Raw genomic sequence first — 27,848 nt, forward strand, 5'->3', positions numbered from 1 at the left:
TGATGTGTGTCGCTGTGCAGCCTACTGTGCCTATGCCTTTGGCCTGAAGGAGCTCTAGCTTGTTTTCAGCTTCACCTTTCCCAAGTTCAGAACAAGTTCCAAAAGCTCTTGTGTCTCCCTCCCCCAAGTTAAACACAGTACCAAAATGTCTCAGGGTTCCCTTCGCCAAGTTCAACACAGTTTATAACATCTCAGGGTTCACTTAAACAAGCAGGCACCTCCTCCACTGGAACTGCTGTGAGCCTCTTGACTTGTACGAATGCTGTCAGTTTAACTTTGTAATCTTCCAGGCTCTTAAATTGTTCAAATAAATGCCCTCCTTTACTTCAGCAGTTGTCATGTAGCATAGCCTTTGTATCATGACTTTCTTTGGTTCTTCCTCCAGGTGCGCTTCTCGATCAAGGCAAAGTTGTCGGACCACACGGTCCACCCATTACAGGTCACGCAACTGATAACCCTTGGCACTTTGTGATGCTATTGGGGTTCCTTGGCCAACACAGGCTTTCTCCCTGAACCAGTGTCAATAATTTGCATTCATGGTAGTTTTCGCAATGGCAGTCTCTTGGTTATGCCACAACTTGTATTCAAGTCACTCTGATATTCTGTAGTATAAATCCTTTTAACACTTGGCTTTTCTCAATCCATTCAAGTTATCTTCTGCACTTCCTTTTCTGCTTAATTCAATAGTGCTTATTATGAGCTTTCACTGTACATCATTCGCTTTTCACTTGTGCAGCATTTTCATCTGATTTCCTTATCTTTCTCTTCAATTCGGTAATCAATACATCTTGGTACATTTCAAAAGGTGCTTTGGAGTTTGCTTGGTATTCAATAAATCTTGTGGCCTTTAAAAAAAGTGCTTTGTAGTTTGCTTGGTATTCAATATTCTTCCCTTAGTGTTCCCTCTCTCACACTCACTGGTACTCAGCTGCTCCTCCGGGCATCTCCGCAGGATTCTCCGACTTCCACTTTCCTCCTGGGTAAGCATCGGGAGCTCCAGGCAGCAACGCTTGCTACTGGGAAAACTTGCTGGAGTGGCCTGCGGCGGTTGTGAGTCTTCCCTGTTCCCCAGCTCCAGCTTGGAACACACGGCTCAAGTAGTTGCTGGGGCTCTGGTCCTATCACTGTCCTCTCGGGTCGCGGCACCTCTCTCACCCCTGGCAACATATGGTGTCCTCTCTGCCGGCCCTGCTCCAGCCTACTCCTCGCTTTGCAGCTGCCACCTTCTCACCAGGCAGGTTCCTCCTTCTCCTCTCTTGGTCTACCATTGTATGCACCTGTGCCTGAGCACAATTATAGCAATTAACGGGACATGCCTGACCTTCCATAGTCATCTTCCTCATCTCAGTACCATAGTGGTGAAACTGACTAGAAGTGTGCATTACCCCTAGTTGCCTCTTCCTCGTCCCAGTTTTAAAGGTATGTGAATGAGAGACAGTAGCGTGTGTAGGGAAGGTAAAAGCACTTACTATACCCTACGACGGTCAGGGGAGGGTAGGACTCCTTCTAAACACGGAAAGGGGGATACCATGTCTCACCTGCAGACATCCTCTCCACACTCCCCAAGGCTCCTCTGCCGAGGTGATCCTCCCTCGCATCTCCACCCCCAGGGTCAGGATCCAAGAGTGATGGCTTTTCCCTGGCCAGCCGAGAAGAGGATCTAAGGGGAGCAGATGGGAGGATGCCCTCAGGTTCCTCGTAGTATGGAAAAAGAAATAACCTGGTTTGTGAAATAATAAACAATTCACACAAACGTGCAGTCACACTGCTGTAAGCATGTTTAAAGTAAGACTACTTGTAAGGCAATTTAAACCGTCTAAGGTATTGTATTGGCAAACACTTAATATGATGTGAAATGGTGCTACACCACAGAAAACGTTTGCCTAAAAACACTATTACTTGTGGTGGTTGTGTGATTGTGATCTAGGGCGTGCATCACTACTTCCACCCACACAAGACTGGTGATTGGTCTTGAGGCTGTGTTTGGGTCTGGTGAAGTGTCAATCTGGGGACCCACCAGTAAATGAGGTTGGATAGTGCACATTAATAGTGCATTCTAATGTGTCTATAATGATGGTAGCAATTTCCTGTTACTTTTACACAATACTGGGGAGTTAGAATGATAAGAGCTATAGAAGGAGAAAGAACTATGAACTTAGTCATACTCAGTTTGTGTTGCTCCACCAAGAGTCAGAGCATGAAACTCCAGGACTAATACAATGTGTTCTCTTGTAGTGTATTTGGCAGAGTGTAAGCGGGGCAATGGAGTTGAGTACAGAGGGACGGAATCTAAAACAGCAAAAGGAGTACCATGCCAGACGTGGTCCAGCAGCACGCCTCATGTACCCAAGTATGTATCCTTCTCATTTCCTCCGTAAAACCACTTTCTATTCCCATCTTGTCAGCCAAGTGTGTGTGTGTTTGGAACATGCCTTTTTTGTAGTGCTGTTATTCAGGGTATTGTCTCTATTGTTCTGTGGTGCAGGAAAAAAGTGGTGGTGATTTTGTTACTGCCACTTTTGTTGGCAGTTACGGAATTATATAGCCATTTTTACCACACCACCAAATTGTAACTTTAGAGATAAAGTGGTGGATTGAACTACTGCACAAAACTGGAGGCAAATCTGCAACTTTACCTCCCATTAAAATCAGTGAATATACCGCACAGGAATCCCAGCGGCGGTAAATCCACAGAAAATCCTCATGGAGTTCTATGTACTCCAAACATGGAGATTTGGTACCACTTGCAATTCCATGTTGAACCCATGGAACCAAGTGGCACTAACAGTATTCGAGTTTGGTGGTATTTCTGCAGATTTACCAGCGAATTACCACCAAACTTGTAGTGAGGCCCTATCTCATTTATTCTGAAATCTAAATGTATGTTAATTAAAAATTGTGATTTTGATGTACACCTTCATTTTGCTTTTAAGTTGTTGCCCTCCACACCCGTGTTGGGACTTCCATTTCCTCCCTCGCTGCATCTAAACTTAACCCTATTCCGCTCTAGTGTTTTACCTTTTTCAATTCTCCTTTACCAATCGTGTTCATCTCAAATGTCTAGGTAGCGCTCCACAAAACACACACATAAATAAGTAAAACACAGGAGTGACTCTCCCTTCATAAAAAGAGCCTTAATGCCGGAAGTACACCTGCAAATGTAAGCTGGTAAGCAGACTCTATACCCCTGTTTGGATCTACGACCTGTGTGCTGCCCTCCATTAGCAGGACACAGTAATTTCAGCCTAGCTTGAGATTGGTAGACAACGCTGGATTATGCACATTAATTCCAAAAACTACCCAATCTCAGCCCAAGAGAAATCCTGGATCCCACACCACTATAACTATCTTCATGAGGTTCCTAGCAGGCCTCAAGAACTCATAAACTCAAAGGAAGTGTGGTCCAGAGTTTTGCTCCAAGAGGAGCCATAGTTCAAAACCCAGTCTTTGTTAAAAGTGCCTCGAGCTCCTCCTGGATTTCCTGTCTACGGAACCTGGCTGTTTGGGGCTGTTTGGGGCATAGGGTTCCACCCTAGATAGTAAAACCTGTCCTGCTCTGTTAGCAAGTTCAGGTATTGGCACACTTTGTGGTTTATCAGTCAACTGGCTACTATGACTTCAGGACTTCTGAGTTGTTATGATTTCTTTCAATAAATGTTTGTACAATAATAGGTTCCTGGATGTACTTCATCCTTACTCATAGAGCGCTGTTCTTGTGTTAACCATAATCAGTCTTTCCTTCAGAAAGACGCAGTGAGGAAAAGTCTCAGGGATCATCACGGACAGCAAGTAGAAGCTAGATTTCTTCTTAATTGCTGAACCCATATATGAACCGACATACGCCAAGGCGTTCATCCATGACACCTGTGTTCTTAGGAGAACCACCCTAGAAGCCACCATTTTATTGTCTACTAGATAGAAACATGGGTAACAATGAACTGCTGAAGATGACGTTACACCGTTTACCTGTCTGACTGCAGCGACGGCCTGCCAAACCATACTGGGAGTGTTCCTATTTGACAAGAACGGTGACACATTTGAGAGGTGCATGGGCACTTGCGACTTCACAGGAACCTTAAGGTCATCAACATGGAAGAGGTTTAAGTCTGGAGCCAGAAAACCATTTATTTGAGATCTATGTTTTTAATCAGAGGCTGGAAGGAGTTGTCTTGTTTTATGTGACTGCACCTAGTGTTTTCAGAGTCTTCAGCTGTGAAAAACAGTGCTCATTTCTTTTTGACAGTGATGACGTGGCAGGCAAGAGCTTAAACGCGTCTCTCTAAAACCATGGTGTAACTGCTCTATCTAAATTATCCAGATAATAGCAAAAGGGGATGACTGACCTCACCATAGAAGATGCCACTAACACCCAACACTTGGTGAACACTCTTGGCAGACTGAGCAGAAGGGCGAGACCTTCAACTGATTATTTCCTTTCCTTTGACAAAATAAGTGTACGTCTTGGTCCACGTTTCCGTCCCTTATGGTGATTTGGAAAATGCATTCTTAAATTCCTTCAAGCAAAGAAAATCTCTTTTATTTTAACCGCCCAGGATTGGTGATGAGCCATGTTGAATTGTTCATCCGAAATCCCTTTATTTAGAAGCATATCCTGCAGTAGCTATTGTGCTCAGTCTAACATTCTTCTTATCTCGGGTTCTCAGGAACAGGGACATCTAAACAGCACAGTGTGGCACTAGTTTGTGAAATAATGTATAGGCACCACAAAAGTGGTCCTCTGCTACCAGATGAGTCAATGATTAAGCACAAGGAATCTGGTTTGAAGAATGGACTTGGAGGATTGCCTCTACCACTCATATTCTGATGTTATGAAGAAATGCTCACCGCCACGCCCCTGAGGGAGATAATGTAGGCACAGGAAGATCACATCCAATAGATATTCCCTGGACTACAGGAGAGTAATGCCCTATTTATCTTGTTACTCTGTGTTCTCCTCTGCAATGATAATCGTCCCAAGTTTTTGCGTAGGTCTTCATGACGCATTGCTGCCGCGTTTGAGCACTCTAATAAGACGTGTTATTATCACCCAACTTAATGGTTCTCAATTTATCGACCTCAGAAGGATGATGAGCTGAGTCGGCCCAACCAGGATTGGAACCCGCGTTTTGCAGGCTGAATACAGATGTGTTGGGTGCTTAACTCATTTTGATATCTTGCCAGCTGCAGCGTGTGTCCTGTTTACGTGGATGTGGATGTAATCAGGGAGCATAACTGGCTCTGATCATATCCTTCTTTAAGAGAAGGGTAAATTCTGTGGTTGAGTAATTTGCATTGATGAGGGGCAGATGTTGACCACAGGGCTCCTCAAAGCTCAGCAATGGGAATCTTACTTTTCAATGTCTTCAAAAGCTAGATTGCAGAGGTGTTGACCGGGAAGACATGCCTGCGTGCAGGTGATAACTCTGAGCTCAAGGGATGGTAACGCATAAGAAGAGCTACCAATGAGGCTGGATCTCAGAACACCAGAGCACCCGTACAATGTGGCAGCAAAGATTTAGGGCCTGATTTACAAAAGCATTTTACAATGGAGCAATCCCATTGGAAAATGCTTTGTAAATCAGGCCCTTAGCGTACAAATGCAAAATGATGTATGCATAATAAAGGTCAACAGCTTGAGATTATATTTTGTAGCCCATTTTGCAACCTGCATGAACTGTGTGACATTTGGATCTTGATCTTCGTACAGCAAGCTTAGATCCGCTTGAACAATGGTGCATATCAAGTAGTGTCTGACAAAAATAAAAAATGCACTGGAGGAATATGTTTTTGCACGAGGGAAATGTTTGCCCGTTTACCCATTGCACTTGCACCAGTGCAGGTTTGGGTGAAACCACCCCATGTTCTACATTTTAAGTATGCCCGGCGGAGAAGGCAATGGGAAGAACTTAGGACTATACATTTGGTGGGAAGAATCGTATCACAGCAGAAGTGAATGATAGGATAATGCAAAAACGAAACGACGTCCATTGCATTCATGTCTGGTGCAGCACAAGCTTATGGAGAATTAACGTGATATACATTACAGCAATCTATATATATATGAAGCAGAATATCTATTAGTTTGCTCCTTATACAATTTCACACTGTGCCACCAATCTGCACCAGAATTTGCATAGTTGCCTGTTTGGTCCCACTGGACATTACTGGCTACATGAAATTTGGACACCCCAACTCTTTCTCTGGATGTTAGCCCCTTGACACATGAGACGGTTGCCTGAAATCGTCAAAGCATCAATCTGGCCATAGAAGGAGCGGACAAAGCTAATTGTAAGCATCTCGATGTGAGAAACAAAACACATAAGCGAAAACGACATTTCAAGGCTCTACGACGCACTGTTTACAAGATACTTGGACTGCAATGCACTGCACCACGCCAGGGTGAGGACACAGGTGGGATAAGAGCATAGAAGGTCCCAGTATGCTGCAGTATGCCAACTCTCGCCTACCCTCCACGTCTGCTCTGGGGAATACCAGCCAGCCACACGTGCCCATTTTCAGTGCAGTTTACATCAGAGTTCAAAGCACATCAATCGATAAGCGACTTGGAACAGCAACCTACAGGATCATTGATTCTCAGCAATTGATGAGAGTGTTATCATGTCTGTCTAAAGGACCCTTGCGGAGTACAGGTACTTTTTGCTAGTACCTTTTTAGACCTGTCTCTTGAATTGTACTCGGGACATTTAAAGCTGGCAAGCGCTGTGGGACAAGCAACCTTACTGTACCCCTACTACCCCCCCTTCCTCCATATCCCAAATATGGCACTATTGGGAACTGAAAAACAGTTACTTGTTCTTTAAGCAAATGGGACTGAAAAAAAGAGAGGTTCAGGGCTGCATGTCTCAACTGGCATCTCCTCCAATCAGCCTAAAACTGCACCCACAGAAAAGTAATTATTCACAGGATCGTTTAGGATAAAGGGACATACAATAACATGTGTGCATCAGTGGGTGGGTCAAAATGTAATGAGAAGGAGTGGTTGGTGAATGAATGAACCTGCTCTCTAGTGGGAGATTGTGGAATCAATGGGGATCTGTGTAATGATAGCACCATGTTGGTAGACGGAGGAACAGTTAGTGACCACTGCCATAGATGCACAAGGGCTTGGAATTGATCATAATGCATATTCCACCTGTGGTAGATAACACACAGAAGCCTAACCGACCTGGATTCCCATGCAAGTATAGTATAAAAACCCAGACAGAAAATACTGAAAATCCCTCAGAAGGAGCAGGAACTGCATAAGCGGCCGGGGTCGCACTCCTTCTGCCGGAATCAACATTATTTCGCAAATGAGCTCATATAAAGGTTCAGTGGCTATGCTATTGGTAGGAAATTGGTCCAATTGGAAGGATGAATGTCCCAGTGTCAATTATTGTGATGAACTGACATCTGCCCGGCAGAGCACAAGGATGAGTAGGGGCTAAAGTGCCCACTCAGACCTAACACTTCTACAAACCAAGAGGCAACAGAATCATAAAGACAAACAGCACAGTCCAGAGATGTACCTCCGTCATCTTTTGTGGTAATGTGGGGCGAGGGAAGCCTATAATCTGAAGAAGGGTATGAATGTGGTTCAGTATCAACCCAAATAGTGAATTATATCAGTCCAAAATAAAGGAATGTCCCCTCAATTATACATTTATATATACTTTAATTAAGCACACCATGTACAATAACAACTAATTAGAAAACCCCATAAAACCCAACCCCGAAGAAAGAGCACAGAATATGCAAGATAGAAAGATGCAGCACTCTGGTTAATTAGACAGAGTGAAGAAAAAGCAATAAAAACTACAATGTTCAAAGGATATATTATTGAGATGCAAAAGATATCAATGTGATCTAAGCAGTATCCTTGGCCTGAAATGGACCAGGGGACAGTTGTCAGTCAATAATACCTTTGCAGCATATTAGATTTTCGATAACAGTGAATCAGGCTTCTGGGTGCTGTTCAGCAGTTCAATGATGTTTTTATCAAAGAGGATTGCAATGGTGTGCACGTGGAGACCAAGTAGAGTGTTGAAAAAACCTGAAAAGGGAATTGAAAATTAATGAACATAGTAAAACCAAAAAGAATAAGTCAATCAAATATAGGAAATACGGACATTGAAAGACAAGTAATAGAAGAAAATTCATGGAAATAGCTGAAGCCAGGATATATAAAGTGCTGGTCGGACCACGAGACGTATGCACGTTCTGAAAGATTTTTATGGATACGATTGTGTACAAGAAAATCACCAAGCAGTACTTGAAAATGAAGGAGATTGAAGGTGTTAGAATTAGGAAGCCATTGTAAAATTGCCCTGAAGAATCTCTCTGCAGACACTGTAATTTAACAGGTCTCAAGAGTGAAAAACATGTTGGCAAAGAGTTCTGATTTATAGTTTGAAAGGCAAAGTGTTCTCATTTATAATTTGAATAAAAAATATTGAATATGTAGTAAAAGTTGTTGGAGATAAAATAATATGCTAATTATACAGTCACAAGTTGGCAAGAATGCATAGTGTTTTCATTTACAATCTTATTTTTGGTAATCAAAGTGATGACAAGTCTGTGTATATACTAGCCTTTTATGAACATTGTATAAACATTTGAAAAGATTATAGAAGAGGTCTAACCAAGTAAATAAAGTTGGAATAAGGGAATCTGGGAAAATATAATGTTTTCCTTAGATTAGAGTAATTGGTAACGTATTTAGAAAGCAATAAACTATCCAAATAGTTTTAATTATTGCACAACTCACATTGTGTTGAATTTATATTTGATGTTCGAAATGGGGCAGTCATGGTGTTCCAGTGACAAGCAGATATCCAAGTGGGATGAAACTGAAAAAGGCTGCGGGTCAAAACGTTACTTAATCAATGTGAATCGTGGAGGTCACATGGTCCGGTTAAGAGGACGAGGTTCAATAGGGGATGGGATGATGACAGGATGCGAAGGTGAGTTTGTTTGTTGCGAGGGCTAAAAGGATGTCCTTCGAAAAAAGAACACTAGACTCAGTTCCAATAGTGACTTGTTCAGCGATGAAGAAGCTGGAGGTTTGAGCAGCTGGTCAATCAGTGCAGGGGCAGCTGTACTTCCTTGTTCGAGCTGAGGCAAAGACACCCTTTTAGTTGGCCAGTGCAACGCAAACGGGTTTGAAAGTGCATGAGAGCGGTTCGAAGATCAGTGAGTGCCAAAGGCAGCACCAGAGGTTCAAGGTGGTTTGATCTGTGTCGACCACGCAAATCACACTCCAGGGTCTCAAGGACAAGGTGGGTTCTATTGTCAGTCTCCCAAACATGGGGGAGGCTGGCAAACACCTTCAGGGGTCCTTCAACAGCGTGAGGTCTGAGGCAGTGGTGAGGCCGGCAGAGATGCAGGTCTTGTTTCAACAGCAGTTCACCCCCAATGATCCCTGGTAGGGATTAGGGGACAGAGTCGGCCTCTGCCGTGGAACACCTGCTTTTACCTCAAAACTGGTGATCCTTGAAAATGACTGCTCTCCCAAAAGTGTTTAACGAAATCTTCTTGAACATTTGAAGTCCAGAGGTTATTCAAAGCAGTGGTTGGAAACCCCTTCTTTTAAAGGCAAAAGCCATCTTGTGAATGGAATAAAGTTAGCCTGCTTTAGTGGTCTAATCCATGTTCTTGGAACCAGTGCACTTTGCCTTCGGACATCACACCTAAAGTGCTGTGTGCTACAGAAAGTGGAATGGACAGGAAGTAGAGATAGAGGCAGAGAGAAACAAGATGGTGGAACCCTCGTCCAGCTATAAAGAACTCCCTATTTCTACACTAGCACCAGCCACTTCCCATCTCAGTAGTATCAAATGCCTATATATATGCAGCAACCTGGTGTGAAGCTTAGCCTTTTGAGAATTGGTGTGCCCTTTGATTCCTGTTCCCATGCCACCTTGCTGTGGAGAGCCTGTCTCTCTGTGGAGGTTGTTACCTGCCTTAACAAAGGAACAAGGAGAGTTAATCCCTCAGGCTACCTTCCTGTCAGCAGTATCAAGGTCCATCCTGTCTTGGAATAATACACATAATCCCTTCATAGTTGAGCTGGGCTCACAGGTCTGACACATATGTGATATCAAATTGCTGTAGCTGTTATAATTAGGAGATAGACCATCCACCATACCAAAACCCAGGTATGGCTTATGTTCAAAGATGTATCTGCCACCAGGAGGGTAGACTCATGTTTATGCGGTTTTGGAACAGGAGTGCATGTCTTAAATTCAGCCCCTGTGCTGCATAAACTTGGCAGACACTGCAGCTGTCAATTGGGCATCTGTGAACTCTGAATCCGCTCAGTTCCACTGGTAGAGCAGGCGCTGCAGATCAGGATAGTGATGCAGCAGGGCACTGATCAGCAGATTTCCCTTTCAGAGATGGAATTACCTGAATAGTTGTATTAATTAATACAAATCAAAAAAGCCAGGGCCTCTCCAACCTTGCCAAAGGACAGTTCCTCACAATTATTTTCTTAAGTTTCAATGCCGTCTGGCAATGTACCATGTAAAACAACCTGCAATATCTACATAGTTTCATTAATATTGTTGCAAGAGAAACTGCCAGGTCCATATAGTCTTCCCATTGCGAATGACAAAAAAAAACAAGATGATGTGATAAAAATATCTCAGTTGACCAAAGCCAAATTATTACACAGTGTTTCGTGGTGGTTTCAAGGTTGCGATGTCGCTGGGTTCACCTTGTCAAGATGTTATACCTCCCAGTACCAGGATGTTATTTGTTCTCTTAAAATCTCCTATGGATAATGTATACCTTCTTGAAGCCTGACCCCCGGAACTGATAGAACTGTAAATCGTTTTCAGTGCACACCATGCCCTGCTGTCAGATCTATGCCTCCTTTGAAAACGTGACTGTCTCAAGCCAAAATTCCATGCATACTCTTGCGGCACCAAACAAAGTTTGAAGTGAAAATGCAATTTTTTTTCTCGATGAGGGAAATATCCATTGTATGGGGCTCTTATTTTCCATTTGCATTTTTATTTTTAAAGCTCTCACACAGCCCGCGGGCATCGAGGCACTGTTACAGGAATTGTTTTTGTTTTTAGTTGCATATTGTTTTTTTTTGTCTTAGTTGCGTATTTATAACTTCCTTAAATACCCAGAGGTTTCTAAGCACAGACCCGGTGTTCGAACCTGTGTTGCTCGTGTCATCTTGCTTCCAAGGCGAGAATGTTGCCGCTGAGCTATCCTCCCGGGCCTTATGGTTGTTCATTGGATCGGCGACCATCATCTGTTCCATTCTATAAAAATTTGAAGTGCCATTTCAGCATATTTTTTACTTAGCCTAATAAAATTGATCAAAACCGGGATTTTGGTTATATCTTTTCCTAATATGAATTTGGTATGTTCACTCCAGAAGGCACTCCTTCATGACCCTGGTTATTTCTGGGTCACTCAAGAATCAACATGTATTGTTTCTAGTTAAAATAAGTTCCTCAGTTTGTTCTGGGAATTAGAACTAGTATATCCCAGTATGCAGCATTTTCAAACAGTAATGACTTTTCCATGTTGTACTGTGAATTAGTTCTCTCTATTACAGCTGTAACTTTCCAAAACAATGACGGTCGCCTAGAAAATTAGGAATTTCAACCTCCGTAAGAAGCATTTTCAGAAAGAATGGCTTTTGAAGTGTGCGCCTCTTTTTTCCTTTATTGTTTCCTTTTTTGTTAAGGGATACACCCTTATACTTCTGTACTGCAATCCCTTTTCTTTCGCTTCATTCTAACCCAAACCATTACCGTAATCCTCAAAGGAACACTCCCGCCACATCCTTCCAAGATACTTACTCACCTTTATCTTTCCTCCCCTTTCACAGAAGCCACCATTCTGAGTCTGTCAATTGGACCTCATTACGATTGTGGCGGGCTGGAAATAAGGGTGCCGGTAGCAACGTTCCAGCACCCATTCCAGACCACCACACTACAACTCTGCAGACCGGGTCTGTTTCGCCCGTCTGACCTGCTGAGGGCACAACGGCACCCGCCCACAGTTTTCACGGAAGCACTGGAACCATTACTAACGGTGCTAGTGTTTCTGTCTCCCCACTCCCATGGAGTACTATGGGGCTCCATGGGAATGGGGATTAACATTTACCAGCGCCTGACCTCCCGTTCCGCCGGGACTTGTAATGTCCTGGTGGCAACGGGCTGTCAGACGCTGGTAAATTGTTGCGAGTCTGGCACAACCCGCCGGAAGCAAAGGCAGGATTACCGCTGGATTCGTAATGAGGCCTAAAGTTTCCTAAAAGTACTTTAGTGATTCACCGTAGTGTTATTTTTAACAAATTCATCATATGAAATTCTTTAAGATCACGTAACACATATTTGCACTGGCTCTCTGTAGCATAAAGAGTTACTCTCAAAGCACTTTCCCTCACTCATAAGTGTCTGGCTGACAAGGCAATACAATACTTGGCCAGCCGGTTCATTCCACATACCGCCAACCGCCCACTGAGAGCACCCCAAGCCCACTGCTTAACCATATCCAGATTCAAATTACAGAAATCTGGGGGCGTTAGCTTCCCGGTCCTTGCTTCCAAACTTTGGAACTCTCTACCCTCTACACTTAGATTTGAACCCTCGTTCTAGGCTTTCAAGAGTAAAGCCAAATTGTGGCTCATTGCCCGAGATTCACATGACGCGTCATTTCAACTTTAACTCCATTCTGGTTTACTATCATACACTGTATCCTAAGTCGCCTTTGCAACTCTAATCTGTTAACCATCTTCTATATACCTGACCTATATGTGACTAGTATCTGCAACTATACTGATGTTTTTTACGAAAGTTATATGCCCAGTGACTTGGTTCTTTCTTTGTACTGAACCTCGTTGTTAATTTAGTTCTGTAAAATCGATATGCAACTACCTGAGACTGTACATGTATCCCTGTAACTGTTATCTCACAATGTCTATGTAACTTAAGATATGCGCACAGTTGCCCTTGGGCCAGGCACGCTATACAAATAAAGAAATACAAATACAAATGTTTTAATCATTGTCTTTCACAGCTTTGCCTTCTTTCTAACTACCTGTATTTGTTCTTCACAGCATTACTCCAGAGAAATATCCTAATGCAGGACTAGAATTCAACTACTGCCGAAACCCTGATTCAGATCCAAAAGGCCCCTGGTGCTATACCACTGATCCCAGTCTTAGATTTGACTACTGTAGCATCTCAGAATGCGAAGGTAATTTAAGAAGGATTGGTGTTAACTCACAAGTGCTTTATTGAATGCAGAGACATAGACAGGGTAGGGCCTGAGGGGGCACGGCCCGCCCAAAATCTTTAAATGACCACTGAGCAGCACTGTGTGGGCATTTACAGATGTTAATGTCACTGTGGTGGGCCCAACTACATTAGGTTCATGCACAACTTGTTAGACAATGCTGGCTACGCCTCTGCTTCGATGTCACATACACAACAAAAGCCACGCCCATAATAGTGAGAGTGTCCCGCTTGCGTTTCAGATGGAAAGAAGACAAACCTTTGGAAGTGGTCTGTTATTGGAAGTTTCTTTTGTGTATACTTGATTCCAGAGCATGGTGTGTTGCTGTCTTATTTCAGTCTCCAACATTAAAAAACTAAAACGTTTAGTAGACTAAGGAAGGCTGGCATGCTAAGGTGGAATTGAACAATAGCTCGTATATCTCATAGAAACACTTATATACAGGCACGTTATAAATGACACACAACACCTTTAAACACATTGCGGGGCCCTCTGGACATGTGCCACTAGACTTGCTAGCAATGTTTGGTGAAATTCCACACTCTTACAATGCATATATTTGTTGGTATTATGGGTCTGTTTCAGGCAAGAGGGATGTTAAGAGAAACAGGGTGAATGTCATTTGCACTCTGAATTGTAACCAAATGACAGAAAGCTCCGGCAGGAGAAAGTTAGCAAAATGTATGTTAAATACCAGCATTTTTGGCTCAATATTTTGGACAGGAGTTTATTTGATAAACTCTGTGCTCCCTTTGTATGTACGGTTAGAGGTGGTCAGAGCCTTATTTAGAGTTAAGCAGCGCTTTAAAAAAAGTGACAGTAACAAGGATAACATCCCTTTGACCGCACCATCGAATTCAGAGTTTAAAATTGAAACTCTGTAAAAACCAACTGGTTTAGTGTGGAGGAAATTTCCTTAACATAAAACAATTAGCAAATGTGGTAATTACTGCACACTCTCAATGAGGCCCATGAGTTACGATGAGTTGTTTTTCTCGAAGTATATACAGAAAAAACGTTAGTTAGGGTGTAGTTAAGTTTAGTTAAATTGAGCAGATTACGGCAACAAAACCCTTGAACTTCAGTGGATGTGGGAAGTCATAACCAACTTAACCCAGCACATTCCTGTTGCATACCCCATGAGCACATACATAGTGTACATATTATAAGAGAAGGGAGTCATAATGAGATACAAAATGGCATTACGGGACACACAGCATTATGGAGGATATCAACGGGAACATGCTGTGTTAAGCTGATCATAACTTCCCACATCCACTGAATTTTAAGGGTTTTGTTGCGTTAAATCTGCTGAACTTAAAGGATAGTTCCGGGACTTTTTTTTTATTGTCCCTACGGTTCGGCCATGTGTTTTTAAGCATAAATCGGTAGATCGTAGAAAACTTTCCTATGGACCTTACCCGACTTTTCGTCCATTAACGCACTCGAAAACATCCGCCATTTTATGATAATCCTATCATTTCCCCCCATCGCCCTGGCTCACCTGCTTTTGCGGCACTAAATCAAATCCCCCGCCCCTGAAACAGACTTTATCAAAACATTCATATTCCCCGCCTCTATCCGTGACGTGACTGTGCTGCGTAGGCAAACGCGCCCAGGCGTCTTCTACGCGACTCCACACAGAACCCGGAAATCAACACAGATCAGCTCACAACACAGCGCGCCACAATTCGGAATATGAAACTGTACTTTTAAATCAAACCGCAAGATTGTAAATTTGGTAAAGTACATTTATTTGACATCAAATGTTTAGAGAATATTCAGCGATTTTCATTTTTATTTGCTCACGTTCCAAAAAGTTCGTTTTGAGGCACGCGATGTTCCTTTGCTGTACACAGGGTCTTAGATCATCTCACAATACAGCGCCACAATTCGGAATATGAAACTGTGGTTTAAAAGCAAACTGCAAGATTGTACATTTGGCAAAGTACATTTATTGGACATCAAATTTTTAGAGAATATTCAGCGATTTGCATTTTTCTTTGCTCTCGATCCAAAATAGTTCGTCTTGAGGCAAGCGATGTTCGTGTGCATCACACAGGGTGTTGGTTTACGATAAAATAAGCTCTTCGGTCGCACTGATAATCGCATGGCTGTTCCAACAACGAGGCACTAGGCCACCACAACGGTCTGTATGTTGCATCTAGCCGTTAGTACCGCGTAAGGGCATACTTGTACTTGGCGATCGTCCCACAAAATGGTCAGGGTGCTAACGTTGTTCACGCGGAGAAGCAATTGGCGATTATAGAAGCCATCCGCCGGTGTCTGGTACTCGTGACACAGACAATAATGGATGAAGTACCTGTTTGAAAAACATAAAAAATGAAATTAGTCTCACCATCAGATCTTTATTAAAATTATTCATTTTATATATTAGGTCGGGAAATTATTTCATAGCTAGGACAGTGCAACTGGGTTTTATACGTCAAGGGGGGGCTGTAGGATACTGAGACAGTCCCCCAGTGCAGGGGTTGACAGGGAGTGCAGGTGGAGAGTGGAAGGGCCCAGGACCGAGATCGCAGACAGTGGACCAGTTGTAGCAGGGGAGAGGGAGAGAGAAAGCAGAAGCAAAGAGGAAGGTTTTGAGGTGCTTCCGTAAAAGGAGACGGTTCTCCCCAAGATAGTGCGCGGTACAAAACAATATGCCATATAGAACGAACAAGTACAACTTAACCCGTCTTTAAAGCTACTGTATAGTAATTAAATTGCGGTATAAACTCATCTAAAGAGTTACTTACATTATATTTGCATTTTCCATTGTGTCTGTGCGTAGGGCAGCCCCGAAATACCACTCCTTCTATGCCGACGTTATTTCTTCTAATGAACGAACATGAAATGGCTTTCGTTTCTGAAATTATATTCATTATCGTTTCTTACGTGGTCCCGGCCTGTCAAGGTCAAATAACAATAGAACCTTATACTGAGTCGTGGGCCATTCTGGCACCCGAGAAAAAATCAAAGCAGCTGACCTTCACTTTGAACGAGCACACATTCCTAGTTAGCTACATTCAGCGTAAGGCCATCTCACAGGACTTGAAATTTACACTCCATCTTTGCATTTTGTCTGCGTGCTTTGCAGCCCCACAGAACCATAAATACGGAGACATTCTATATTTTTTGAAAAATGATTTATATTACTGTTTGGTTTAATTTAATGCGCAAATGAACAAGGTTGGATAGATACACATATTCAATGGGCCTGCGACATGAGGAGACTCGAGAGAACAGACAATCAAATTACAATCATTTAAACCGTGATGTGTATTTCTCAATGAGCTCTTCTTTAGGTGGACATGGAACAGAGGCAATGTTGGGTGGCAATGCAGTTGTCACCTGCACAGGTTCGTTCACAACTCCATTTATGTGCCTATCTAGGACGTCAACAATAAGTCTCTCAATAAACTCATATTGCATATCCTCAAACACTGGTTTGATCACCCATTGTTTACTTCTTTTAGTGAAGGCCTTATTGTAGCGAAGCGTCCCTAAAGTTCCGGTCGTCCTACTTTGTTGACGGCCAACATTATGGTTATGTGCCAAGACCGCTAAAAGAGTCCGATTTATCATGCCCTCCATGCCAAAATGCAATCGTTTTGGCCTGTACTTTAGGCACATATTGTGGAACACCTCCAAATCTCCTGTGTGGCAGAATTCCGTGAGTCCCCTCAAAGCTTTTGTTATAGTTTTATCAAATACAATCTTTTCAATGGCTTTGTGAGTGGGTGATGAAGGAATCAACCACTTCTTCTTCCGTGCCTCCTCTGTGGACAAATGGCCATGTTCACAATTGTGGAAATGTTGGTTCGTGTTCCATCGGTGAACGTTTGTACAGTGTGGCATTACTGACCGCCATTTTTCCAGTAGAATTTCCAACGACCCTCCACATGTTTTTGAGCTCCACCAAAGATGGTTGCTGATTGACTTGGACCACTGTGAAATACCTTGCATATCTTTTTTTTTACCTGCAGCCGACAATTTTTTATTGATTGTTTTTGCAAGATGCCAAACGTCAAATTGGTGATTTATATTTTTGTACTGTTCTCTCATTGTCTTGGCAATTGAAACGTGTCTGTCCGTGGCTATCAGGTCGATCACCATTCCCTGCGATTGTAGTTCTTGCAATGATGCTACAAAGCCAACTTTCTCCATGGCCACTGAGGATGTACTTTGTGACACCTGCACGACCACCGAACTCACAATTTTCTTACTTTCCATGTCCTGAAAGTGGTAGGTGCAGTACTTGGCTGAAAATCCTGGGCTGTCGCACTGTCCATCACCGGCTAGCCTGAACCGTTTGCCCGCGAATGTACTATCAATAGACGTTTTTTCCATTCTCCAAGCTTCGCTAATGGCTGGAAATAGATAATCGGTTTGGTATTTGTAGAACTGAGTTTTCGCAATGAAATGGATTCCCACAAACTGAAAGAAAGACTCTAATTTTTTAAAACTTGAACCACTAAAAAGTGCAGCCGCTGCACAAAGTAGATTGCCTGCTGGCAGTTGTCCCAGCATAGGTTGTGCAGACCATGAGAAAGGATGATATTTTGTACAGGTGGCATGTATTTTAAGGTTAGTGCCTCGAATTGCACGAGTCACATTAATCAATGGCTCCCCACATACTTCCCCACCAACCGAATGCCCACATTTCATCCGAATAATAATATCAATCAAACAACTATCGAATACAATGAATTTGGCCTCTTTCCTTATACTGTCACTCTGCATCCCAGCTGGTTCGGCCTGTAACGTTGAGGACATGTCACTCACATGAAAGGTAGAATCTCTGATATCGTCTTCCGCTATGTTCAGTGATATTGATGGTGTTTCATTGTCGTCCACTTCATTCTCTTCCATTGCAACATCTGTTCCTTCTCCGGCGATGGGTGAATAAAACAATTTCTTCAACTTTCTCGCGGTCTTAGTTTTTGCGGGTGTGGATTCTGTGAATTTATCTCCGACTGCATCCGAACTACCAGGAGGACATTCACTATCAATGGCTGGTGGTGGTATAGCTCCGTTGTCAATCACTTCATATTCTTCCCATTGGCACGATGCATCTCCAGTCTCAAGTCCCTGCCAAAAGGTTTGACAAGCAACATCTCTCGTTCGCTTCACTGTCTGTGTAGATCTAGTTCGTACACCCACTCGCAACTAGAGGACAGATTGGAAAAGGGATGTTCAGTTTAAACACAACTTACAGTATTGAACTATTAACAGTGAAAAACAACATAATATAGTGACCAGGACACTAACCTTCTTTTGCTTTCTTTTCTTTGAAACTTTCTTGCCTCGAACTTCAACATCAGGACGCTGTTGCTCCGACTCGTGTGTGCATGTCTCCACTTCCTCTTGCGCTGCAACGACTATATTTTCCTGATAAGCACATCCATCACGCACTGACGCTCCATCGACTCCCTGAAACATAGAACTTTCATTAGTATGTATAATAATATCGAAAACACAAAATGTACTTGGGGACCAATACCCACGTACATCTCAATAGCAAAACACGAATGAACGCTTTGTGTAGAACATTCAAACGACAATTATTCACGCATTGTTGATCTAGTTAGATGGAACTGTCAAGATCCATACCTCAGGCTCCTCATAGACTTCCATTGATGATATTATTGAAGATGATGCTTCAGTGACTCCCTGAAACACAGTAATTGCATTAGTATGGTTTTCTATTTTGATAAAAAGAACAGAAACTTTGTGCAGGCGTGAACGGCTCATCTAAATAGACCTGCACAAATGATCAGTTGTCTAAAATAAATAATGGATATGTAAATATGATTCGATTTGCTCGATCGTTGTAAGTGTCACCACCCAGAGATCTGCATCAACTACTAGGGGTGATGTTCTTGTAGAAGAAGCTCCGTCATCTCCCTGAAACATAGTACTTGCGTTAATAAAGAAGGAAGTATAGCGGATGTAATCACGTCATATGATTTCGCTTGATTGAACTGTCAGTATCCATACCTCGAAATGCATAAGAACATCAAGGGACGATGTAACTGCGGTGCATACTTCTGCAAGCTGTTGCGCCGACCCGTAACTGCACGCTCCCCCTTCTTCTTGGACTAATGCTCCATCGACTCCCTGAAACATAGGACTTTCATTAGTAATGAACACAATATTGAAAAAAGAAGACACATAGGAGGGCGACGACAGAAGGACATATCAATGGCTAAAAACGAAAGAAACATTGTGTGTAACAATCACGCTACAAGAATGCAAGATCTGATGATCTCCATCGATGGAACTGTCCTGAAACGTACCTCGAGCATCTGAGTGACATCAACGGTAGTCGTCAATACGTTGGACTCCTCAGCATCTCCCTGAAAGACAGTACTTGAATTATTTTGGATAACAATAATTATAACTGAAAACAAAGACTAGAGGACGAGTACAAGGGTGTACCATTAGGTAAAATAATTACACGATAAATTAAAACTATTGATTTACATGCCTAAAACAAGTCAGTGGCAGAATAGCCAAGTAAGATTACCCGATAGGCGCTTGAAGTGGCTGATGACTGCAATAACGACACGGATGGAGAATCTTCCGCCTTCATATTGAGTGGATACATAAATGGGGAAATTATTGTTAGCTAATGCTACACACTACCGCAAGGCCAAGAGATAAATACGTAAACTTGACTCACCAGTGGAGGGATGTGGACGAATAGAGTGGGAATAGCGGTTGAGAGCAATTTTCGCCTCGCTCGCGGTGTGTTCTTCTTTATTAGCAATGATGTGGAGTACATGTCAGAGGTAAAGTGCCTGCTGCAGATGCGGTATCGATCACCCCTCTTGTCCGCAAAGACTTCTAGGACTCTACTTTCAAGCTCAGACGGTGGATATCCGCAATATCGGACCCATTCTCTTATCTGATCTATTGTCTTAGGGAAAACATGCATTATAGTACCTTCAGATTTATTATGGGTCTTCGAAGGGCAACCGCCAATGGAACAGGCAGGCATTGTGGAAAGTTCTGAAAAGTAAAGATCAACAATTCTCTATGAATACCAATGTAAACTCAGAACATGTGACTAGTTCCTTGCATGTACTGTCTTGAACGAAAAGAAATTGGACGCAAAATGATTATGGTACATGGCCTTACCTTGACGAACAAACAGTTAGATGCAGGGATCAGAGTAGTTTCTTGTCGTAGAACAGGGAGCAGTTCACAGGTTGCAAACTGAGGAGTTTCCTCGAAGTGGTCACGGAAGTTCACAGAGACGAAGAGCAGATAGCCAGCACCTTCACGGGTTGACTAGCAAAGCGTAAAGAAGTGCTCATTAGAAATATGAAGTGGGTTATAAAGAATTCGAAACAGGGGTGTGTTTGTGAATGAATGACGTGTATAAGTCGTGGCATTATGCGGTTTGCAGGGGGGCGTCCAGCGTGAGGGGGATGCTTGGCAGGAGACACGGGGTCTGGAGGTAGACATGGGAACAACAACCCATGCTCTATAGACCACTTTGAAGTGTACATGGTCTTTGGCACCTCTTGGCCTTTATCGCTCCCTGACAGCTCCACTTGCCAGCGCAAGTACCCCGGTGCGAACTGCCTTTGATAGGGCGGGGGGTGGATTGGGGCGGTGGTCGTGCAGACAAGACACAGGAAGACTCGTGAATGGAGACACACTTATGTGGATTGCAGGGGGGCATCCAGCGTGAGGGGGATGCTTGGCAGGAGACACGGGGTCTGGAGGTAGACATGGGAACAACAACAACCATGCTCTATAGACCACTTTGAAGTGTACATGGTCTTTGGCACCTCTTGGCCTTTATCGCTCCCTGACAGCTCCACTTGCCAGCGCAAGTACCCCGGTGCGAACTGCCTTTGATAGGGCGGGGGGGGTGGATTGGGGCGGTGGTCGTGCAGACAAGACACAGGAAGACTCGTGAATGGAGACACACTTATGTGGATTGCAAGGGGGCGTCCAGCGTGAGGGGGGATGCTTGGCAGGAGACACGGGGTCTGGAGGTAGACATGGGAACAACAACAACCATGCTCTATAGACCACTTTGAAGTGTACATGGTCTTTGGCACCTCTTGGCCTTTATCGCTCCCTGACAGCTCCACTTGCCAGGGCAAGTACCCCGGTGCGAACTGCCTTTGATAGGGCGGTCAAGGCGGCCAAGGAGAGGCCATCTAACTGCATGTAAGAGGCTGCCTGCAGGATCTAGTACATGGAAGGCAGGGGGGTGAGTTTTTAAATACCTCACCCTCCCAGGAGAATATATGGGTGCAGTTCACCCTGGAGACCCTGGATGCCTAGGCAGTTAGTCAGCAGCAGGCTGGCCTGTGGTGGCAAGGCGGCACGGGCCAGAGGTGGTCATCTCTGTACCCGGTGCCCAAAAGGATGATTTATTATGATCAACCATATTGATTATTTACCTATAACCATGTTTTGTATCAATAAAATCCAACGGCCTTCCTTTTATTGCCAACGCTTGAACAAAGTGGTGTGGTAAGTATTTTTGGGGGAGGAGGCAAGGCCGGGAGGCTTGATGCCAACCCGCAAAATAACATATGTATGTCTGCTGCATATGGGTTCAACGGTTATGTGGATTGAAGGTGGGCGGCCAGCGTGAGGGAGGATGCTGGCCAGAGACATGTGGTGTGACAAGACAAGGCACAGGAAGACTATTCAATGGAGACACACTAGATTCATTTAAAAAATCAAAACAACCATTGTTAAAATATATGTTGGGTTTTATTTTAGATCTTAATTTCAATTGAACATAAATAATAAACATTACACATTGTAAAGTTGCGGTTGCAGCACATCCAGGGAAAATCCGCGGTATTGTCCACTGTCGCTGGGGAAATGTTGTCTAATGGCAAGTACCGCACAGGCAGGTATTACTCTCCGAACGCGGTGTCCGAGCCTCCCGTGAAGCCACCAAGTGAAGCAACGATAGGCCACCAGCCTGTACCACCTGTGAAAATGAAAGATGCAAACTGTATTAAAATGACAAAACTTTCTTATCACTGTCGATTCAGGTAAAAAATGTCATTCTGCTTTGAAAAAAATTCTATCTAGAAAATGCACAATATGGAACCAATTTACATGCATTCGAATGATATGTAGATGTAATTTTATATGTGGGAGACGACCATGACATAGTAGTGGCATCACTGACATCACAACCAGAGTATACTTACTCGTTACTCGGATTACGCGGACGAACAGTGCCGCGAAGTTCGTGCATAAGCACCATCATCATCCTCAACACGGTCCGTGAGAGGCAGGCTTCCCTGAACTCTGGAAGCTCGGTGATGCATTGCGGACTTGGCTCGCCTTTCGAAATGTAGGCCAAGCACCCGGAATTTTCACGGCAGCAGCAGTTCTCCTCCTCAGTTGGCATTAGCTCGCACCGATTGCACGTGCACCAGGTGGAGACGCCGTCCATGCGACATGGTCCAGGCTCTTCATCCGTTGACTGGTCCTCCCAACTGCCGTCCGAATCCCCATCGTTTTCGCGTGCTTGCCTTTCCAGTAGTTCTTCCTCGGTGTACTCGGGCTCGTACATATACGGCATTATTGTAGCCATTGTGTGGTAAAGAAAGTAAAATAATTTATAGCGGTGGTACTGGTATCTGTTCACACGGGCTACAATCAACGAAGGTAGCTGACCAGAGCACAGAAACGAGTCACAGAATACTCAAAGTAACACAGAGAGAGGAATCGATTCAAAAATCTGCTGCTGTGTGTTGTGAAACGGTGTGTTTATACTTATTGAGGAAAGAGGCGTCCTGCCATTTCCATGGCGACACTTCATTAGCTGAGGCGCAGCGATTGTTGACACGAAACGTGCTTTGGCGTTGGGAAATGGGCGGTACGCGTCTGCTGATGTCAGGCTCAGGGGCGGGGGATTTGATTTAGTGCCGCAAAAGCAGGTGAGCCAGGGCGATGGGGGGAAATTATAGGATTATCATAAAATGGCGGATGTTTTCGAGTGCGTTAATGGACGAAAAGTCGGGTAAGGTCCATAGGAAAGTTTTCTACGATCTACCGATTTATGCTTAAAAACACATGGCCGAACCGTAGGGACAATAAAAAAAAAGTCCCGGAACTCTCCTTTAACTACACTTCAACAAAAGTTCTATAATTGAATTTCAAGGGTTTTGTTATACCATAGCTTTTTCAGTGGCTACTAGCCACTAGCCAAGGCCTTCAGCTGTGTCCACGGTACATGTTCCCGCAATATTTTACTTTTGGATCCACTAGGTGGCCACTGGATTTGGTTGTGGCCACTATACATGTTTAGTGCCCACGGTATCTTTTACAACACTACCTTTCGTTCCAGCTCACTAGCCTTTGGCCGGGTCCCCTTTATATGTTGCCCCAAAAGCTTCATTACAGTCCCACTAGCCCTGACCTTTGGCCAATGCTCAGTTCCCATGTCCGTCAGCAGTGGCCAATCTACATATTGCTCCAATAGGTGTCCTAAATGGCCTTCGGCCATGGCCAGTGAGCCACTGTGGACCCTTGAAATGTTGCCTGCTAGGTGCCATGTCTTCTGTACATGCTCCCCCAATATCTTACCTTCGCACCTACTAGATGGCCACGGCCAACTATACATGCCTGGTGCTTGGCAAGACTTGTGTGTAGGTGCCACACAATTGTCCAATAAATAAAATGTCTTTTGGGTACACTAGCCAAGGCGTATCTTTTAAAACGCTATCTTTATTTCCTGCTCACGAGCCCATGGCCTTCGCCCATGACCACTGGTGTCAGCCATCAGCCGCTGCCCCTTTAATAAGCTTTCTTCCACTCCAACTAACCATGGCCTTTGGCCGTGGTGACTGTGAGGGGTCAGAAATGTGAGGTGAACAACTTTGTGAAGGTTTTTCAAAAGAGGCAATTTTATTAAACTCAAAAGGGTTTGATAAATGCCTCACTATCCCTAACCTAAAAAGGATTTCCCTACCTATAGAATAAGCTAAAGGAAACTCTCTAACAAAAGGATTCTGCCCCTCACACGTATGCATACAATAAACTCAACAAGGTAATGCACAGCAGTTTAAACATAAAAAAGAAGAACATTGGTCTGTAAAGCCTGGTAATTATTCCATCTTGTAATTGGATGAATTCCCCTTCCCCAGATTCAATCAGAATCTCAGACAATAGTTCAAAAAGATGCAAAAGTCCAGTAATATTATTAAGTTCAATTAAAGTTCCTCTTCCTTGATAAGTCTCCCACTTGTGATTAACAGTCCAAAAATGTTCTGCAAGTCTGTTGTCTCTCCACTGATTGTAGAGAGATCCACACAACTACTTCCTGGCAACAAGCAGGTATAATCCCACAGTGCATAAATGTCAACAAAAATACTTTTGTCAGGATGATTCTGCAATAGTTCACAATGCACTCTCATCAGCAATTTCTGCTTTGCAACAAAAAGGTGTACTTCCAAAGTGCATCTATGTCAACAAGAATACTTCTGCCAGGATGATTCTGCAATGCACTTTCATCAATACTGTTAATTATCTTATTTTTATCAGGATGATTCTGCAACAGTTCATAATGCACTATCATCAGCAATGTTGATTAGCCAAGGTAATTACACAACAATTAATCATGAGCTTTGGTAGTCTTGCCACTTCTTCTTCAACACTTTTAGTAATACCACAGTACTTTAAGAGTTCTGCCTGGCCTACTCACCTGCCAGGCCTATACTTCAAAAGTCCTCTGCCCTTGTGTACTCTCCTACCAGGACAATGTAAAACTACTACTACTATTACAAGTACATTCGTGGCTCAATTCTGGTTTGTACAAGTTATAAAGTCTTTGACTTTCCACAACCTCAGTGTTGACTATGTCTTCTGGGAAAACACGAGACACATTGGTCATGTTTATTCCAAATTTTTGATTGTCACATGCACTGGAGGATATGCTCCTCTCCTCCCGAACACCATCTATCAGAAGGGTAGTCTCCCTCACACTCTCGTTCTCTCACTCTGGTTTTAACCAAGTGCTGAACTGGGATTTCCCACTGCTCCTCTTATTTGGCTTAGGCAATGCTTATTCAGGTTAGTTGTTTCTATTGCCTTTGTTTCCCTTTTAGCATAGGGTTCATGCACAGTTGGTTGCTTAACTACCCCATTTTGACTTTGGCAATATTGGTTCTCTCCAATTAAATTCACTATCGCCCTCTTCTTGGTGGCTTTGGTTTTTAGAAATATTGCTCTTCTGTGTTGTCGGCAATTATTCTGATCTTTAAATTTACAATGGTTCTGCCACTTCCTCCCCTTCATATCAACATGACATTCAGAAAGGGCATAGACTTTCCGTTTTCCTTCTGCTGCAGTTTGTCTCTCTGCTTCTTCTGCTTCAGGCGAACTGGAAAACTGCATTGCTCGGATTTCTTCTTTCAACACTTTTAACATTTTTGGCTTTTCTTGCTCCCCATTGATTTCAAGACAAATACTGCATTCCTCCCAGGTGATACTCCCAGCTAACAACTCCCCCAGGGTTGGGATCACGTAGCGGCTGCCTTCCCATGACCACCTAGGAGGAGACTTTAGGTAGGGTTGTTGTGCGAAGCAGGATTCATCATACCACTCTACATAGCACTCTAGATATTGCTCCAATAGGTTTGCTGAATGGGCCCATGGTCTTCAACCATGCCTAGTGGCCCCGGGCAACACCAATAGGTTTCCTCTGGGCACACTTTCACTGGGCCCCTTGACATTTTGACCACTAGGTGTTGATGTGTCCCACTAGCCATGGCCTTAGGCCTTGGCCACCAACCATATTGGACCATTAGTTTCCTTGAAGTAACCCAGTAGCCATAGCCTTCAGCCACATCCATTACCACCCACCTCACTGTGGCTGTAAAATTCTCCTTTTTTTGTCATTGTGAATCCCTTCTCTTATAATATGTATGTGCTCATGGGCTTTGCAACAAGGATGCACCGAGTTAACCTGACTTCCCACATCTGCTGAATTTCAAGGGTTTTGTTGCATTAAATCTGTGCAACATATATATATATATATTTCTGAGGCTTGTGGAATCTGCTTAGATCACATGCTGTGCATAGGCCGACATCTAGTGGAAGCTGCGGAGTATTACAGTTTGTTTTTCGAAAGTCGAAAATGGGCGTCGACACAGGCGTGCCAGTAATACTATCCCTAGTGTGACGTCCACTGTACCCAAGATCCCTCACGCGTCTAGGATCCTCAGATTGTTTTTTTCCGCCATACTGGTCGGAAGCATCTTGCGGAGTTCCCTGGCCTTAGCCATACTTTTGCTGTTATTATAATTATAATTCTTATTCATTCCCTTCCCCACCCCTACGTCGACCCTCGACCTCGACGACGGCTGGAGAAGTCATCGACCGTCGACTGCTGCACGACGGATCTGGGCCTCGGAAGGCCGCTGGCCTCGGCCCGGGCCTAGTAGGCCGCTGGCCTCGGCCCTTACAAGTAGGGAGAGTGGGGGGTGGTACATACTCTTCACTCTTGATATATAGTTACATTTTATATATTCCTACACTTAGCAGCCCGCTGCCTTAAGGTGCGTATGGAGGGTACCCCTTTTCAATTCTGCCCCAAGTGCAATCGCAAATACCCTTGGGTCGACAGGCACGCCACGTGCAATCTCTGCTTGCCGAGGGATCACCCCGAAGCAAACTGCAGAGCGTGTAGTAGGTTTAAACCTAAGACACTTAAGGACCGTTCGACAAAGCGTTGGGCCCACCACGCCAGGCAGGAGGCCATGGCAGCGGAGGGCGCCTTCAGCGATGGCAGCGACGCCGTACTTTCGGACGGCGAGGGCATTATGGCGTCGAAAGACAGCCGGCGAGCGCAGGTCCCCGACCTCGGAAGGTCGTCCGGCAGGGCGGCTATGGGGAAGACCCCCGGCGACGCAAGCGCTACACACCTAACACACACTAAACACACTAAGACCAACCGGACCTCGACGACGTCGACTTCCCGGAAAGAGGCACAAAAAGAACGGTCCGACTCGGTGTCCTCTGGGCGCTCTCGATCGAGATCACCTCACGACGCAAGGCAATCATCCACTCTTGCCAAGAGTGCCTCGCTACACACATTAACGGAAGTTCGATCGTCGGGAGACGAAGACGACTTCCACCCCCAGGCCGCGCTCCAAGATACCGAGACCGCGGTTAACACCAGTGAGGCCCCACGCCCGAAGCACACAGATACCTCTCCAGACCCTCGGCGCCAGGCGTCGAAAGTCTCTGGGGCCTCCAAGGGACAGGGAAAACATTTTTCCACGCACGGGGAGGGGGGGAAACAGCGGAAAGCACAGCCTTCCACTCCTGTAAAGCCATCCTCTCACCCTAGGCAGACAAGCAAACACAAGTCTACCCTTGAAAAGTCCCATAAATCAACACCTACTAAAGTAATACCCTGTTCCAGGGAATGGTCCAGTGAAGACATAGACAGGGTTATGTCTAGGATGTCTTCCTTGGCTGATTTTTATGATAAGAACCCAGAACATTTTCTTTCATATAACCCTCAAGGGGCCACACCCTCAGGCTCCTCCGATCCTATCCCGCTAAGTAAAAAGCCCCGG

At 44.1% G+C, this 27,848-nt stretch overlaps 1 protein-coding gene across 1 annotated transcript in view; it reads left to right on the plus strand.

Annotated features, from left to right (window-relative positions):
- The window catches only part of PLG (plasminogen), a 372,393-nt gene that overhangs the window by 135,444 nt on the left and 209,101 nt on the right, over window positions 1–27,848 (plus strand). The window contains exons 4-5 of the mRNA XM_069607701.1: window positions 2,236–2,350; window positions 13,088–13,227. Coding sequence (XP_069463802.1) covers window positions 2,236–2,350; window positions 13,088–13,227 — 255 coding nt within the window. The remainder of the gene's footprint in view (window positions 1–2,235; window positions 2,351–13,087; window positions 13,228–27,848) is intronic.

This window comes from Ambystoma mexicanum, chromosome 4q (genome assembly GCF_040938575.1).
Source record: "Ambystoma mexicanum isolate Mex_15411 chromosome 4q, UKY_AmexF1_1, whole genome shotgun sequence".
Taxonomy (NCBI): domain Eukaryota; kingdom Metazoa; phylum Chordata; class Amphibia; order Caudata; family Ambystomatidae; genus Ambystoma; species Ambystoma mexicanum.